We start from the raw sequence: 16,388 nt of genomic DNA on the forward strand, positions 1-16,388 counted from the left end.
TCCCAGTCTCTATTTAAGCCTAAATTGATAGTATCTAGTTTGCATATTAATTCAAGTTCAGCAGTTTCTCATTGGCAGGGCCAGCTCCAGGGTTTTTGCCACCCCAAGCGGCAAAGAAAAAAAGAAAAGAAAAGAAAAGAAAAAAAAAGCCATGATCGCGATCGGCGGCAGCTCCACCGTGCCGCTTTCTTCTTCGGCGGCAGGTCCTTCCCTCCGAGAGAGACCGAGGGACCCGCCGCCGAATTGCTGCCGAAGAGCCCGACGTGCTGCCCCTTCCCCTTGGCCGCCCCAAGCACCTGCTTGCTGAGCTGGTGCCTGGAGCCAGCCCTGCTCATTGGAGTCTGTTTTTGAAGCTTTTCTGTTGCAAAATTGCCACCTTTAAATCTGTTACTGAGTGGCCAGAGAGGCTGAAGTGTTCTCCTACTGGTTTTTTGAATGTTACGATTCCTGATGTCAGATTTGTGTCCATTTATTCTTTTGCATAGAGACTGTCCGGTTTGGCCAATGTTTGGCCTATTCAAGCAATCTCTCTCCACATAAAATCAGCATAGGATGGTTTCCATACCATTCATTCCTCTTATTAATATACCCAATTATATTAGTTATCTTTCCCCAAAGCCAAAGAAGAGCCCTGATCCCCAACCCAGGTACAATGAAAGGCAACAAAGTTAACCCTGATTTACACCAGTCTAACAAAGATTAATTAAGCAGACACTTTAAATGCCTAATTCGCAGCTAACAGTTGGGTTTTTCCATTTCCTGGTTTCTAATCTGTATTTTAGGAAGTGGGAAGAGACTGCTTTATATATACACAGACAGGAAAAGCAGTAACCACTTATTCAGCAAGTCTCTAAGGAACATTAGCTGTTTCTCTGAAAGAATGTAAGGGAAAGATGATTCATGAGGTTTGGTCATTCATCGTTACTAGTATTTTAAAGGAAACAGAGTTATTGCCCAATCTCCCCTACTGCTCACTGTTTACACAGGGACTGACCTCACTGTGCTACTAAGGAATGCTCTCAGGCAGGCAGAATGGAGGCACAGCTTCCATTCGATTACTGCTTGGGAAAATATAAAATTGCTTTCAATACAATACTGTTCTTTCCTGAATAAAATACCAACAACACAGCTTCATCCCACTGCTTCCCTTATCTCCCTTCCAATACACTATCCCCATCACCACTGTAAAATTCCTTAGAAGACAGATTCGGATAACAACAACAACTCACTCACCCACCCCCTTGTCCCATCCAGCTACTTTTTTGTCATCAGTCCTCCTCTTACACTGCAATCAGCTCTCCCACAATCCACTGACTCCACTGGGTCAGACTGAGAAATAGCTTTCATTTCCACAATCAATTCACTATTAAGTAACTTCTGACGCAAAAAAATTAGGCTGCTCCACGGGTTCCTTGCTCCTCATCTGTTTTATACCAAGGAGGTTTGAAAAGCTGACAGAAGTACAGAAATCCAGGTCATCTTCAGTTCATACCAAAAGCCTATCAGAGGCCAAAAAAAGCTTTTCAAGCTTCCAGCTTTTTAATGCTCGAAACTGGAAACCTAATTAAGCAAGAACCATCAACAAAATACTAGTTTAAACATTGGATTGAGGGGTTGTTTTTTTTTGTTTTTTGGTTTTTTTTTTTAAAGAAGGGGTTCTAAAAAGCCCCTTTTAAATGATTATTTTAGAAGTCTTCTAGTATGGAAAGTAGCAGTGTGATCATGAAAGCCGCTTAGACCTGTGGGTCCCTTTTATAAGGGGCAAAGTATGTTTACTATTACACAATTCATCATTAAACCACCTCATCTAAGATACTGCTGGCACAAAGTGATGCCTACATGCAGTATAAACAATGCAGCTCATGTCAGCTGTACTTTATTATAATGTACACACCATTTCATAAATAATTTATAAAAGATAGGACAACAGCAGAAGAAAATGAGAGACACTTTGAAATTCACTGATATTTACAGAACAAGGAAACCACTTTGGAGAGAGCAGAGAAAAGGTGCTGTCCCTCCTCCCAAAGAAGGAAGAGCTGGCTAGTTCTCTTGTCTTAACGCAAAGTGTTTTGAATTTTATTAGAGGTCATCTGTAATGGATGTGCTTAGAACAGGATCATACAGAATCCAGCAAGATGCCATGCACCTTGGACTCCTACAGACTTCAGTGGCATAGGGACAAACTCAGCACTTGGCAGAATTGATCCCCGAGACTGTATACAACAGATACAGTCTAAGTACGCTGTAGCTTTCAGGTCAGGGACTCTTCCTTTGATTGTACAGCAGCCAACATAATTTGGCTGCCATCCTCACTGGGACCTCTGGGTGCTATAGTAATACCAATAATAATTAGCAGTGCTATTAGAAACCTTCATGCTGATATCACTAAAATAAGCTGTGTGTTCAACAGTCAGGTATCTTGTCTTTTAAGCTATGACTGTACTTTACAAAACTACATTGGGCTGTGTTGGAGGTTTTCTTCAAGACACACACAACTCAGTTTTTTTAGTTAATGGTCACCTTTAATGCTGATTCCATTGTGTGTTTCAAAGCAAAGGAAAATGCTAGACAAGAGGCTGAATTCATTGCAAATTAATGGCACAAGGATCTACAACAGTTTCTAACAACCGAGATTCTCTCCTTTCCTAAAGTTATAGCTTTAGAAAAATGTAGTCTGATTTTGTACTACATAACAATCTAGAGAGACAGATTAAAAAATCTGAATCATTAAAATGAACTAAAGGGATGATTACATGGCTAAAAATAGTGTCCCTATTAATTGTTCCTCAAAGGAGAGAAGCTTTCAATATATTTTGAGGAATTATTTCAGCTTTTAACCTCTGGGCTACCTTAAAGCAGCAGACTAATGGAATGGCAAATTCCATTTCACTGTTGTAATTTCAACGTACAATACACCAAGCAGGGAAAGAATTGATTCCAGAGAGGACATGCATGCACACCCCCTAATGGTTTTACTACTTTAAATAGTTCTGCAGCTCGCAGGTCCAGGCATGCAACTCCTGCAGCAGGGATCTGCAGAGAACATCATGAAAGACTAGTTTCCCATTTAAGGCTTAAAAAGCAAAAGTACATACATGGTATATATTGAGACATGAAATGAGCTATGTCCAATTATACATGCTAAGAAATCTTAGAATTTTTACATTGTGTTTAATCAGAAAAAGAGCTCTCTAAAAGCTAGATCATGGTGTTCCATATATATATATTTCAGTGTAGAAACTTGAAAAAAAAGAAAATCAAGTTCTTTTTTGGTTTGTTTTTGTTTGAGAGACAGGGGCTGTCTCCTCAGTCTTCACTAGCAATAAAGAGTCAAAAATCAAAAGTCAGATGACAATTTTGTTGCTGCAGCATGAAGCTGAAGAGAACCCTATAGATGTACAGGCTCCACAGTGCTAACTGACATTGAACTGTATCTACTCAAAAGATCCTATGACACATGGGGAGCCAGTCTGCTGAGTGAGTAATTTTTATAGTGATTTTATAGCCATTTTTCTGACAGACAACAACACTTGGTACAAGTTTAAGATGTTTGTGTGTGCTCTCTTTCAAGTGAGAGAGTTACATTGATTACCATGAAGTGCAAACTTTTGTCCAAACATTTCAAATACCAATTTCATTCCCTCTTCGGTTTCTGACTAATTCAAACATACATAGTGGGATAGTCATGATGAAGTTTCCTCCTCATCTACAAGAAATAGGAATCAGTCTGGTGCCAAATGTAGAATTCTATTCAATGCCATTGAATTTACATTTCCCCAATATTTTAATGTCATACTAGCCAAACTGTTGTACTTGACCTAATTTAACAGAAGCAGGCTAATCCACTACAAGAGTCCATTTTAAGTTTCTCCATCACTAGTTTTTGTCTTGCACTTTGTATCTTACCATGTTTAGAGATTTTTTTTCCCCTGCAATTCATCACCTTTATCTTATAAGTCACTGGTTTATTCAAAACTCTGACCATTTCTGGAGCCTATAACAACTTCACAGAGTATTCCTAGCCTGGATGTCATATGAAACCAACAACACTAAATCAAATCTGGACCCAGGTCTTGGTTTCTAAGAGCTCTGGAAGAGGGTGTTTCATTTTTGATAAATCCAATGGAACGTTTTTAAGCAATCAGCACAGCATTTTCAGCCTAACTATTACAACATAGCACTAGGTGACTTAGCAGTTTCAGACTCAAAAGAGGAAACTATCTATTTTCATTGTTCAAACCAACACAGATGTAAGATTTTTTTAAAAATAACTGGATCTTTCACATTTTCTGCTTTAATAATCTTAGATGCCATCAGTATCACAGATAAGGATTTTAATTGTTGTTTAATATTATTTTTAACATGGCCACATCCCCTTAAATTACAGATAGAATGTATCACTGGAATATGAACAGCAGGTTTATTTATAACCCCCTTTTCGTATCTGCTATAAGGCAATGCTAATTTATGAAAATTCTGCTCTCCATGTGTTCGTAGAGGATAAACACATTTATAGCCAGTATTTCTTCCTTTTGGGGGCCTTTTCTTTGAAAGCCTGAAAGGGTTTTCATTTAGTCTTCCTATTTCATTCAGTATTTTCATTCAGTTTCATTTAGTCTTCCTGTTAATAAAACATAACCACCACCCTGTGGCTCCATTACGTCATGAATACAGTAAAATGCAACTATTCCTCCCCCAAGATGTCTTGACAAGTGCCTCCTCTTGGAGAGAATCTTGCCGCTACACTTGGGATCTGTTACTGTAATTTAATTTCCCCATAAAAGTTCAAATCAGATGCAATAGATATCAATTCCTTCTTGCTCTCACCCAGTTTCCCAGCTCAGAAACAAGGCGATAAGGTCAGATATCCAAGATGACAGGGTAGTAGCTTCATGTCAAATAGGAAATCCAGACTGCTGTGGCAGTCGCTATTTTGTTTTAGTTTACATAGAGGCAGCGTGGGGTAATGGCTATCTGTACTATGCACACCTCAAGACCATTTTATTTTAATTCTTAACGATAGTGCTTCTACTGTAAAAGCTATTAGAAATATACGCACCCCAAACAGCTTTTAAATCAAAAGCACAGTGCTACTGCATTCTGATCTTTTGTGCATTTCTGGTGAAGAGCAGAATTACTATTAGAATCTTCCCCAATGTGAATTAACACAGAGGTACAGAGACAAATGATCAAAGGGTCACAATCCTTGCTACTGAAATCCCACACATGGAAGTCACATCACACAGAGTATTTGGGATAGAAAACTGCTTTTGAGCGCTTTCTGTACAACAGAACTCTTGGTGTGGTTTTTTTTTTTTTTAAGTTAAATTCCTGCTAGAGAATCAACCAAAAAAAAAAAAAAACACCCCACAAACCAACCAAAAGGAAAGACACAAAAAGCTATTGTTATCTTTGTACTTGTAAGGGATTGTAATAAATGGTGTTGAAAACAGTTAAATGGGGGGAGGGCGGGGGACCCACAATGAAACTGGGATCTGGCTTGGTAGCACAGGGAAACAGATTACGTAATCTCTCATGCAACTAAACACGCTTACACATCTCAGTTTACAGAGACAAGTAAAAGGTTTGTCAGAAAGTATACCTAAAATAGCTTTGGTTATAATTCAAGTTTGAACACAGCTCAGAATTTAGAGCCTTGGCCTTGTAAACCACTAGTCATGCCTTCTAAACTCACTGATGCCTTCTAATAGATTCCTCCTAGTTAGAAGAGGGAAATTGTGTTCAGAGGGAGATTGCTTTACAAAAGTCACTTCATTAAACTACCAATTTGAGATCTTCAGACAGAAAGCATTGCAGAAGTGCAGATTATTTGTATGCTTACAATTTTGATCATACAGAATGCTTATTAACTATAAATATAGCACTATCTACCTCTACGGTTATTCATGTTACAACATTCACCAGACACAAGGAATAAGACAGAAGCCTGCTGCCATGATATGCATGCATCTAAACAATGAATAAGGCTGAAGGACACACCCCTTAATGTTCAAAACAAGTCTCTTACCAATGCACCTGCTGCTGTGGAAGTACACCTGGTCTCATCTCTTACATCTCCATTCCCTGCTAAGTGAGTAAAGCTCTGAAACATGTGATACCATACAGGTCTCCTTTTCTGATTCTGTACCACGGCACTGCTTGATAATACGATGGTAAACATAGTTTTTAAATGTGCAGTTATACGCCAAGAACAGGCCAATAAAAATAGCATTATGGAATTCCATTGTTGTTGGTTATCAGTGACCCCAGACCAAGTGTGCTCAGTTTTTAAGAAAATGGTGTCAGGTGTAAAGACATCACAGGAAAATGAGCTTGGCAGCTGAAAGTCAAACTGGGTTCTTTTTGGCTAAGCATCATAAATTGGAGTACTACATTCTGCCCTCAGTTACACCTGCGCAGCCTTGTCTTCACTGGAGTTGCACAGATGGAACTGGTGGCAGAACTTAACCGTATGTTGTCACTAACATTAGACCTCAGCTCCACTCCCATCATTGTGATGGATCAGCAAGGCGAACAAAAGCAAAGAAATGTTAAAATCTTACTTTGGCACTAAAGTAAGCAGCCATAACTGTGCAGATGCAGTGGGAGATGGCCTGGGTAAAGGCTAGTCTACACTAGAAGTGCTTTGGTGCCGCTGTAGTGCATCTGGTGAAGACGTGCCAATGGGACAGAGCTCGCTCTCATCGCCATAATAAAACCACCTCAGTGAGCGGCGGTGGGCGTAGCTATGTCAGCAGGAGTACTGTCCACACCGGTGCTTAAGTCGATGTAACATACGTTGCTCAGGGGGGTGGCTTATTCACACCAGAGTGACACCAGTTGTACCGACACAACTGGTAGTGTGTACAAGCCTGAAGAAGGTGGTGTTTTTACACTGTGACTTTATTGACCAGCACAATACAAATAAACAAGGACAGGTATGCCACATGGCATAGAGCAAATCCATTGAGGAAAGAGGAAGCGAAGGGGCTGCACAGCACTGGGCTTACTGTAGAAAGCCAGGAGACAAAACCCTACTACAGAGCCACCAGATCCACACAGTGAGCTGCCCTGGGGCTTGTTCCCACCCAACGCCAATACTCCAGGTCTCACTCCTCACCTCCTCTGGGGCTCCCCCCCCATACACACTCAGCTCCCCACCTCCCCTGGGGCTCCCCCTCCCTGCACACACAGCACCCCACCTCCTGAGGCTACACACACACACGGCACCCCACCTCCCCTGGGGCACCCCCACACACACCCCTGGCTTCCCACCTCCCCTGGGGCTCCCCCACACACATACACACTCAGCTCCCCACCTCCCCTGGGGCTCCCCCTCCCTGCACACACAGCACCCCACCTCCTGAGGCTACACACACACACACGGCGCCCCCCCCACACAGCTCTCACCCACCCACACACACCCCCGGCTCTCTCACACACACACCTGGCTTCTCCTCCCCACACCCCTCTCCCTCTGGGGCTCCCCACACACACCCCGGCTCCCCCACCCACACACCCGGCTCCCCCCCCCACCCCCGGCTCCCCTCTCCTCTGGGGCTCCCCCCCTTCCCTGGGGCTCCCCCCCCCCCGGCTCCTCGCTTCCCCCCCGGCCCCGGCCATTGCCGCCCCACCCGGCCCGGCCCGGCGCGGCGCTCACCGTGTGCGAGTGCAGGCTCTGGCTCGCCTCGATCACGGCTGTCAGCGGCACCGTGTCGTCCAGCAGCACCTTGCCAGCCGGCGGCTTCTCCATGAAGGCCATGCCGGGCCGGGAGCGCAGCGCGGAGCCCGCGCGCCAACCTGCCTCCCGCAGCAGCGCCCCGCGCCGCGGCCGCCGCTGTCAACAGCGGGGAGGCGCCAGGCACCGCCGGGTCTTAAAGCCCGAGCGCGCCCTGCCCGCGCCGGCCCCGCTCGCAGCCTGGGGCGGGACAGGGCCCGGCCCGCCTCCCGGAACTTCAGTCAGGCCCCGGGACCCAGCACAGCCGGTACAGCCAGCCAGGAGACTGACACCCCGGGGGGGAGCTCGCCTCAGGGGCCCCGCTACACCCAGCCAGGAGACTGACAGCCGGGGGGGGAGCTCACCCTGGGCCCCCCCGCTACAGCCAGCCAGGAGACTGACACCCCGGGGGGGCGGCTCACCCTGGGCCCCCCCGCTACAGCCAGCCAGGAGACTGACTGACACCCCGGGGGCTCACCTGCCCCCGGTACCGCCTGCCAGGTGTCGGACTGACACCCCGGGGGGGGGGGCTCACCCTGGGCCCCCGGTACAGCCAGCCAGGAGACTGACTGACACCCCGGGGGGGGGGCTCACCCTGGGCCCCCCCCGGTACAGCCAGCCAGGAGACTGACTGACACCCCGGGGGGGTGCTCACCCTGGGGCCCCCGCTACACCCAGCCAGGAGACTGACTGACACCCCGGGGGGGTGCTCACCCTGGGGCCCCCCCCCGGTACAGCCAGCCAGGAGACTGACTGACACCCCGGGGGGGGGTGCTCACCCTGGGCCCCCCGCTACACCCAGCCAGGAGACTGACACCCTGGGGGGGGGCTCACCCTGGGCCCCCCCGCTACAGCCAGCCAGGAGACTGACTGACACCCCGGGGGGGGTGCTCACCCTGGGGCCCCCGCTACACCCAGCCAGGAGACTGACACCCTGGGGGGGGAGGAGCTCGCCTCAGGGGCCCCGCTACACCTAGCCAGGAGACTGACACCCTGGGGGGGGAGGCTCAGCCAGGGCCCCCCCCCACAGCCAGCCAGGAGACTGACACCCTGGGGGGGGAGGCTCACCCTGGGCCCCCCGGTACAGCCAGCCAGGAGACTGACACCCTGTGGGGGGAGGCTCACCCTGGGCCCCCCGGTACAGCCAGCCAGGAGACTGACTGACACCCCGGGGAGGGTGCTCACCCTGGGCCCCCCCGCTACACCTAGCCAGGAGACTGACAGCTGGGGGGGCTCACCTCAGGGCCCCCCGCTACACCCAGCCAGGAGGTTGACAGCTGGGGGGGCTCACCCCCACTCCACACAACCAGGGGAGTCACAGCTCTGGGGATTGGGGGTGCTCACCTCAGGCAGCCAGGGGCCATCCTTCAGGGGCCCCACCACACCCAGCCAGGACACCCACCACAACCCAGGGTGGGCCGCTCACCCCGGCCTCCCGCTACACCCAGACAGGAGACTGACAGCCTGGGGGGGGGTTCACCTTGGGGCCCCTGACACACACAGCCAGGGGATTCACAGCTTGGGGGATTGGGGATGCTCACCTCAGGCAGCCAGGGGCCATCCCTCAGGGGCCCCACCACACCCAGCCAGGAGACCCACATCCACAGACCTGGGCAGGCCCCCCCACCCTGCTGGAAGCCCTGTTTCTGCACACTTGGACCCCCATCCAGGGGCTGCAGCTCCACACCGGGCCCTGTGGACTGGGTCCCCAGAAGCCTCAGGCCTGGACCCCGCTCCGCACTGAGGGGCTCCACAGCCTCACTCACATTATAGCAATACAAAAACTCTGCTGACTGGCAGGCAAGGTTGTGACAGGCCATGCTCTAGCCACCCAAAACTGTGATAACATGGAACTAAGTTAAGGGGATAGACTCACTCCTTTCTACCTTCACCTTGGTTACAACTCACTCCACACTGCTTCCACTTCCATCTCCAGCATGTACCCCAGTATGTACCCGATTGCATACAACTTGCACTCTACCCTGGGTCCTGAGCAGTGATCGCATGTGCTAGGAGAGCAACAGATCAGCACACCTAGCTGGCACCGATTCCATGCATTTCGTAAGTTATTCTGCCTTAACACTATTGAGGTCATTTGCTTTTGTAGGAATCCGCACATGAGGAGCAACTCTGTGAAGAAAAGACAGGTCCCAAAATGTTGCAGATTTTTTGCAAAAGGGGTACAAAGAAAAGTTACACAATCCAGGGAAAAGTTGCTAGAAGGGGTGGTGGTGGGTTTTTTTTTGTTTTGTTTTATTATTATTTTTAATTCTATTTATTCTTTCTGTAACAAATTATTTTTAATCAAACTACCACAAAAAAATCCAAATTGCACTCAGAGTTTATATTCTGAGTTTTGTTTTTTTGCCATCGCAGTGAGATTTCTTACAAAGGTTTAAAGCTCCAAACTGAACTACCCCACCTTAAGTAGGGTGCTGCATCAAACTTATTTATGATTTGATTTCTGTAGCACTAAAAAGTTCCACTTAGGATTTGGACCCCATTCTGCCAGGCACTGTACAAACACAGTGAGGGACATGATCCGTCCCTCTTCCCAAGCATTTACAGTCTCATTTAAAACCAAATGAATAGGTGTGGCTGCAGAGTTATTGCTTTCTTCATAGTCTTAGAATAATCACCACCTGCTATTACTTGAAGCATCACTGTTCCCTTCCCTACTCTCTCCCATTGTCCAACTTGACCCCAGCAATGATCCCCTCTCCTCCTGCTATTTATAACCCCAGATCAACAGGGAACAAGACCACTTCATCCCATGCCCAGCAGGGCCCTCCATTACCCTTGCTTCAGAGATGCCTATTTTGCTCCCTGACTCCCTACAGTTTATGGCTATCAGCATCTGGATTTAGATTTGGTAACTGCTCCAAACTGATACCCACTGTCTCTTACCCAGGGGTGCTGGAACTAGGAATGCTGGGCCTGCAGTGGCACTTCCTAGCTTGAAGTGGTTTCCAACATATCCAGGGTTTACAGTTTTGTTCAATGGCTTTCAGCACCCCCATTATAAAAATCGTTCCAGTGCCACTGCTCTTACCCAACAACCCCCTCAAACTTGACCCATTATATCAAATGGACACAGAACTACACACCAAGGGAGGCAGAAGAAAAAGGAATTAAAGTCAAAATGAGAATTGGAGTTGGGTGCCTTTGAAAATCTTCCCAGAGGTTATTCAGGGAAGGCCTGATCCTGAGAGGTCCTGAGTGTACTTGACTCCTCACTGGGAATCAAGAGGCTCAGCAACTGACTGTGTTAGGCCCAATGTAATAACAGAAAAGAAACCAAGTGAAGCACCTCAAACTGAGAAAAAGAAACTGAAAGTCATGTGCAGTCAGTGCTGGTTCTGTGCCAGGAGTCGCCAGGGTAAACCCAGTGCCTCAGAGATGAAGCAGCTTCAACATTTTTCCTGAGATGAGATCACACTGAATACAAAAAAAGGCCTTGTCCACTCCCACCTGGCCCCAGCCGACCTCCTCCAGTTTCAAGGAGCCAGATTACAGCCCTTGCTCCTTTGTTAAACTCCTTTTGTTTACCTTTGCATTACAATGCGGCTTTGTAAGGACAAAACACCATTCACTTCACAATATACACAAACATCTCCGGACAATTTATACTTTAGAATATTTTACCATCATGGGGGGTTTGCTAAACTGCCTGGGGAGAAGCATTTATACAGTGGAAAATAAAAAACTTTCTGAGGTTGGTGATAGTTCCCAAAATGAATTATATTAATTGTGAATAAATGTATTTCCAAGGAGGTGAGAGATACTCTGGAAGGCATCGATAGCGTAATGGGCAGGGATGGAGGACTTTTGGCCAGCAAACGATACAAGATTCATCAGCTGAGGAGAAGAGCCGGTAGTTCTGCTCCTGACACTCTCCCTTGCTCCAGGGCTGGTAGGTCATTTTTAAAGGTTCGTGACAGCATCTCTAATCATGCTGGCAAAGAAGCAGTTGAGGCTAGAATGATTCAGGCTCAGTTCTTCTTTACTCCCCAAAAGCCTAATCTGTTTGAAACATTGCTTAGCACCACTAGTAACCAACCAAAGGCCTGGTGGGTCTGGACCCAAGGCACATTTCAATCAACTCAGGATAAGCAAACAACATTTAGCAATATCAATGAATCTAGGATAGACAAAACCTTATGGCTCTGATTCTCTACTGCTTTGCACCTTGCCTAGTCATTTATACCTGCATGACATGGGTGTAAGAGGCTACCTAAACACTATGGACAATAGGCAAGAAACAAGGATGAAGACAAACGGGCCCTCTATTGATACCTTCCCTAACCCACCTCCCTCCAGTTCTAATAGACAAATTCCACCATTGAGTGTAATTTGTTTACAATTAGATTTTGTAAGACAATATGCATTTTACTTCTTAATACCTTCAAACCTCATCTCTAGACCAATAATTTACTCTCCCCAGCTTAGCATAGAGGCTGATTGTGATCAGCACTATATACAAAGGTACAAAGGGCAAAGGTAATGAGGACATTTGGGAAATAGCCTATTGCAGCAATACCAACTGGAAGTGATGAAGTCGATCATGTGAGGAAATCCTGCTAATTAATCACGCAGTGTGTATCAGCATCCTTCCCCTCAGCACGGCTGCGGGTTAAACTTACAGCAGTTGTCCTTTGCCATTAGTATCTACTACAATCTAGTGTCACTGAAATAGGTTAAATAATCATGGCTTGAGGATAATAGTAATGTTTACACACAAGGCAGGGACGGGGGGAGCAGTCCAGCTCTCATGAATCCACTATCAAAACAGCTCCTCCACTACTTTGGGATGTGTTTTTTTTGTTTGTTTGTTTGTTTTTGTTTTTTTGCGTGGGTGAACACGGTAGGGGGACAAAGAGCCAGAAGCAGGAAAGAATAAAATTATTGAACATCTCTAATATTCTCAGAGGAAGTTCTCTTTATGCATATACAGTAAATTCAGTCCTATGCAGCTGGTCAGGCCAAGACCTATGCACCACTTAAGTCCCATATAAGACCTTAAAAACAAGGCTTAGATGTGCACAGGTCTTTTTCTGTCCCTCTGCACTGAGATGAATTTCACTGTTATAGAATGAGTGTAATGAGCTTTAGAGTAAAACAGTAGTAGATGCGGACCTCAAAAAAAGTGAACATCCTTCTGGGATGTATTAGCAGAAGTGTTGTAAGTAAGACACAAAAAGTAATTCTTCCACTCTACTCTGCGCTGATTAGGCCTCAACTGGAGTGTTGTGTCCAGTTCTGGGCGCCACATTTCAGGAAGGATGTGGACAAATTGGAGAGTCCAGAGAAAAGCAGCAAAAATTATTAAAGGTCTAGAAAACATGACTTATGAGGAAAGACTGAAAAAACTGGGCTTGTTTAGTCTGGAAAAGAGAAGACGGGGGGACATGATAACAGTTTTCAAGTATGTAAAAGGTTGTTACAAGGAGGAGGAAGAAAATTTGTTTTTCTTAACCTTTGAGGATAGGACAAGAAGCAATGGGCTTAAATTGCAGCAAGGGAGGCTTAGGTTGGACATTAGGAAAAACTTCCTGTCAGGGTGGTTAAGCACTGGAATAAATTGCCTAGGGAGGTTGTGGAATCTCCATCATTGTAGGTTTTTAAGAACAGGTTAGACAAACACTTGTCAGGGATGGTCTAGATAATACTTAGTCCTGCCTTGAGTGCAGGGGACTGGACTAGATAACCTCTCGAGGTCCCTTCCAGTTCTATGATTCTATGATTTCTATGATCCTGATATACATCATTACCCACCTACCTGAGAAATAAGATGATAAATCAGTATTTGTCTGATATAAATCACTTTGCTAAAGTACAAACACTGATTAAGGGAACGCAAACTGTCTGGCACTACGTTGGATTATTTGGAAGTTTAATAATGATTCACTTACAGTGCCATAAGAAAATTAGAGCATATGCATATTGAGCTATCACAGAAGTTATGGTCTCAATGACAGAGAAAAACAGGAAACTTTTTTTTTAAACACAAGACTTCATACAGCTACTCCACAGAGAATGAAATAGTCATTTTGAACTCAACTTTGCTATCAGTTGTTTAGTTTGATTTTCCCCAGGAGTTTGTTTGCGAGAAGAACATCCTTGAAATAACACAGGACCCTCAATTGTATAAATCTTCCACTTTTGCAGAACATAGCCTTATGTGTGAAGTCTGAATTACTGTAAATTATTTCCATTGCAACAGTATTGCCTAGTGGAGGTCTGGGACTATCAAAATCCTTTGTAGATCAGATTTCTGTCTGAAGCTACCACCAGAATTCTTTCAGCATCTCTGGTGTCAGATAATCCAGCAATGAAAGTAGTGTTTTCTCTGTATTCTCCTGTTGGGAGTTCTTTAAGGCCTCCCCATATGTACTGTAATTAATCTGGATTTTCATTTACTTTCAAAGGCCTGGGAGCTCTGGTAGTATTTCCTCCCAGCAACCCCATAATATGAATGATTTTTAGTCTGCACTGGTTTTCCAGAGCATAGTCTGTATCTATACTACAGAGACTACATTGGCTTAGCTATGTCCATGTAGCTAAGGGTTTTTTCCATGTTTTTTAGGAACATCACCTCTCTGAACAAAGTCAGCTACATCAGCAAAAGTGTTCTTCCATCAACATAGCTGCATTTACACTGAGGGTTTGGTTGGCATAGCTCTCAGTCAAGGGTATGTATTTTTCATACACCCGGACTGCTGAAGCTATGTTGAACTAACATCTAAGTACAGACCAACCCTAGTAAGTACAGCTTATTTATATGACTGAAATAAGCAACTCTTAAAAGTTAGGTTTTCAAGGTCATTATTGTTGAAAGCCTAATTTTAAGCTCTTCTCCCCAGCAGAGAGGGTGAGTTGTAATTGTTGTCAGTGCCCACAGACTCCCTTAAGCTCTGAAGCAAGACCCCATGACAAAAGGAGTTGGAGGAGTTGAATGTGATGGTATCAGGAGCTACACTGTCAGTTACAAGCTTCAGCGTCAACATTATCAGCTACCAATTTTATTTTAAGCATTCTCCGAATATGCTAATGTATATGAGCTATACACAGAAGCTGAAAGGGCTATTAAAAAGATCTGATGCAAATCAATGCTGACATAGAGTACTAATTATTGCTTGAATGGAGCGCACAGGAAGAACTACCAGCTGGTTGATGAGCCCTCTTCTCTTTTTAACTTAATTGTCTCTTGTTTTCAAACAGATCACCAGAGATGACAATCTGTCACAAGACAAAAATAAAACTGTGTTATAGAGAAGTTTTAAAAAGTCTGAGCTATCACAGGAGAATAATCAGCAGAGTTTGAGGTTTGAAAGTTGACTTCATTTCTTCTCATAACACAAGAACTAGGGATCACCGAATGAATAGGCAGCAGGTTTAAAACAAATACAAGGAAGTATTTCATCACACAATGCACAGTCAACCTGTGGAACTCCTTGCCAGAGGATGTTGTGAAGGCCAAGACCATAATAGGATTCAAAAAAGAACTAGATAAATTCATGGAGGATAAGTCCCTCAATGGCTATTAGCCAGGATGGGCAGGAATGATGTCCCTAGCCTCTGTTTGCCAGAAGATGGGAATGGGCAACAGGGGATGGATCACTTGATGATTCCCTGTTCTGTTCATTCCCTCTGGGGCACCTGGCACTGGCCACTGTCGGAAGACAAGATACTGGGCTAGATGGACCTTTGGGCCATTTTTATGTACGCTATTAACTCAGCTGCAAGTTTCACAGCCAAGAAGAGATCTACTTTTTCTCTAGCTCCTGAACAGTGAAAAAGTCTTCGTTCTGGGGACCCTGCTTCCTGCCATTTTCTTTTTAGTTGCATCAACAGCAGTTGAAACTGAGATCTGCTTGAAAGTCATGAAATTAAACGGACTACACTTGCCTTCAAATAAACAAACTCTTATTTTACTCTGTTTCATCTTATAAAGTCACTGATTGTGCAGCTACCTCTTACTTTTACCTTGTTCACAATATTGTCTCTAGGGTGCAGTTTAAAATGTCTTGGATACCTTTAAAAACTTTTTAAAGAACCAGATGTACATTACGGGTTCTTGCTGTCCTTAAACTACCACTACATTTTGCTGTCACCAATTTTTTAGTCAATTGCCATTTGAACAGAGAATTGTGCTGTTTAAACATGACCATTCTTGTGTAGATCAAAGATTTGCTTCAGCTTGAAAGGCTAGATTGACTTATTGTGTGTTTAAAAAAATCAACTGTAATATTGATCTATAAAGCCCTGTATGGGACAAGTCTAAAGGCTACCACACCCTCACAGAAGACAGCTGCTACGCTCAAGCTGACAGACCCCAGATTTGTACAGTGGGACACAGGCTTGGTCAGTAGAAAGCTCTTGATTCTGGCAATGGTTCCAACAAGCTCCCACAGAGTCCAAAGCCTAAGGTCTAAGAATGGATGTTTGCTTTGTCTGTCTCTCCTCCTAATTCTGGCTGGCAGTTCTGTTATTCACAACGTATCATTCTTAATGTAAGCATGCCTAGAGATTTAGTATATATAGATATCATAAACAGACCTGGAATGAGACTAACTTTAAGAGAGAAAAGGAACTACAGCTGCTAAAGCAGAAGTCAGCCTAGTGTACTCTGACTATCCATTGTATCCACAGAGTAAGTTATGAGCCA

The 16,388-nt window shown here is 45.1% G+C and overlaps 1 protein-coding gene and 1 long non-coding RNA gene across 4 annotated transcripts in view; one reads left to right on the forward strand and one right to left on the reverse strand.

The window, feature by feature from the left end:
• The window catches only part of PXK (PX domain containing serine/threonine kinase like), a 51,672-nt gene extending 43,810 nt beyond the window's left edge, over positions 1-7,862 (reverse strand). Inside the window, exon 1 of one of the 3 annotated variants that reach the window (XM_039483059.1) lies at positions 7,664-7,862. In XM_039483059.1, the coding sequence (XP_039338993.1) occupies positions 7,664-7,765 (102 nt within the window). In that variant the 5' untranslated portion in view covers positions 7,766-7,862. Of the gene's footprint in view, positions 1-6,031; positions 6,116-7,663 lie in introns of those variants that run through there. The other 2 variants (XM_039483058.1, XM_039483057.1) reach the window with 2 other exon arrangements.
• On the forward strand, positions 7,838-15,135 carry LOC120369561. Its single transcript, XR_005583240.1, has 5 exons — positions 7,838-7,988; positions 9,657-9,781; positions 11,492-11,633; positions 14,307-14,482; positions 14,584-15,135. It is a non-coding gene; the product is annotated as an uncharacterized LOC120369561 (long non-coding RNA).
• Positions 15,136-16,388: the final 1,253 nt, after the last annotated feature.

This window comes from Mauremys reevesii, linkage group 7 (assembly GCF_016161935.1).
Source record: "Mauremys reevesii isolate NIE-2019 linkage group 7, ASM1616193v1, whole genome shotgun sequence".
Lineage (NCBI taxonomy): Eukaryota > Metazoa > Chordata > Testudines > Geoemydidae > Mauremys > Mauremys reevesii.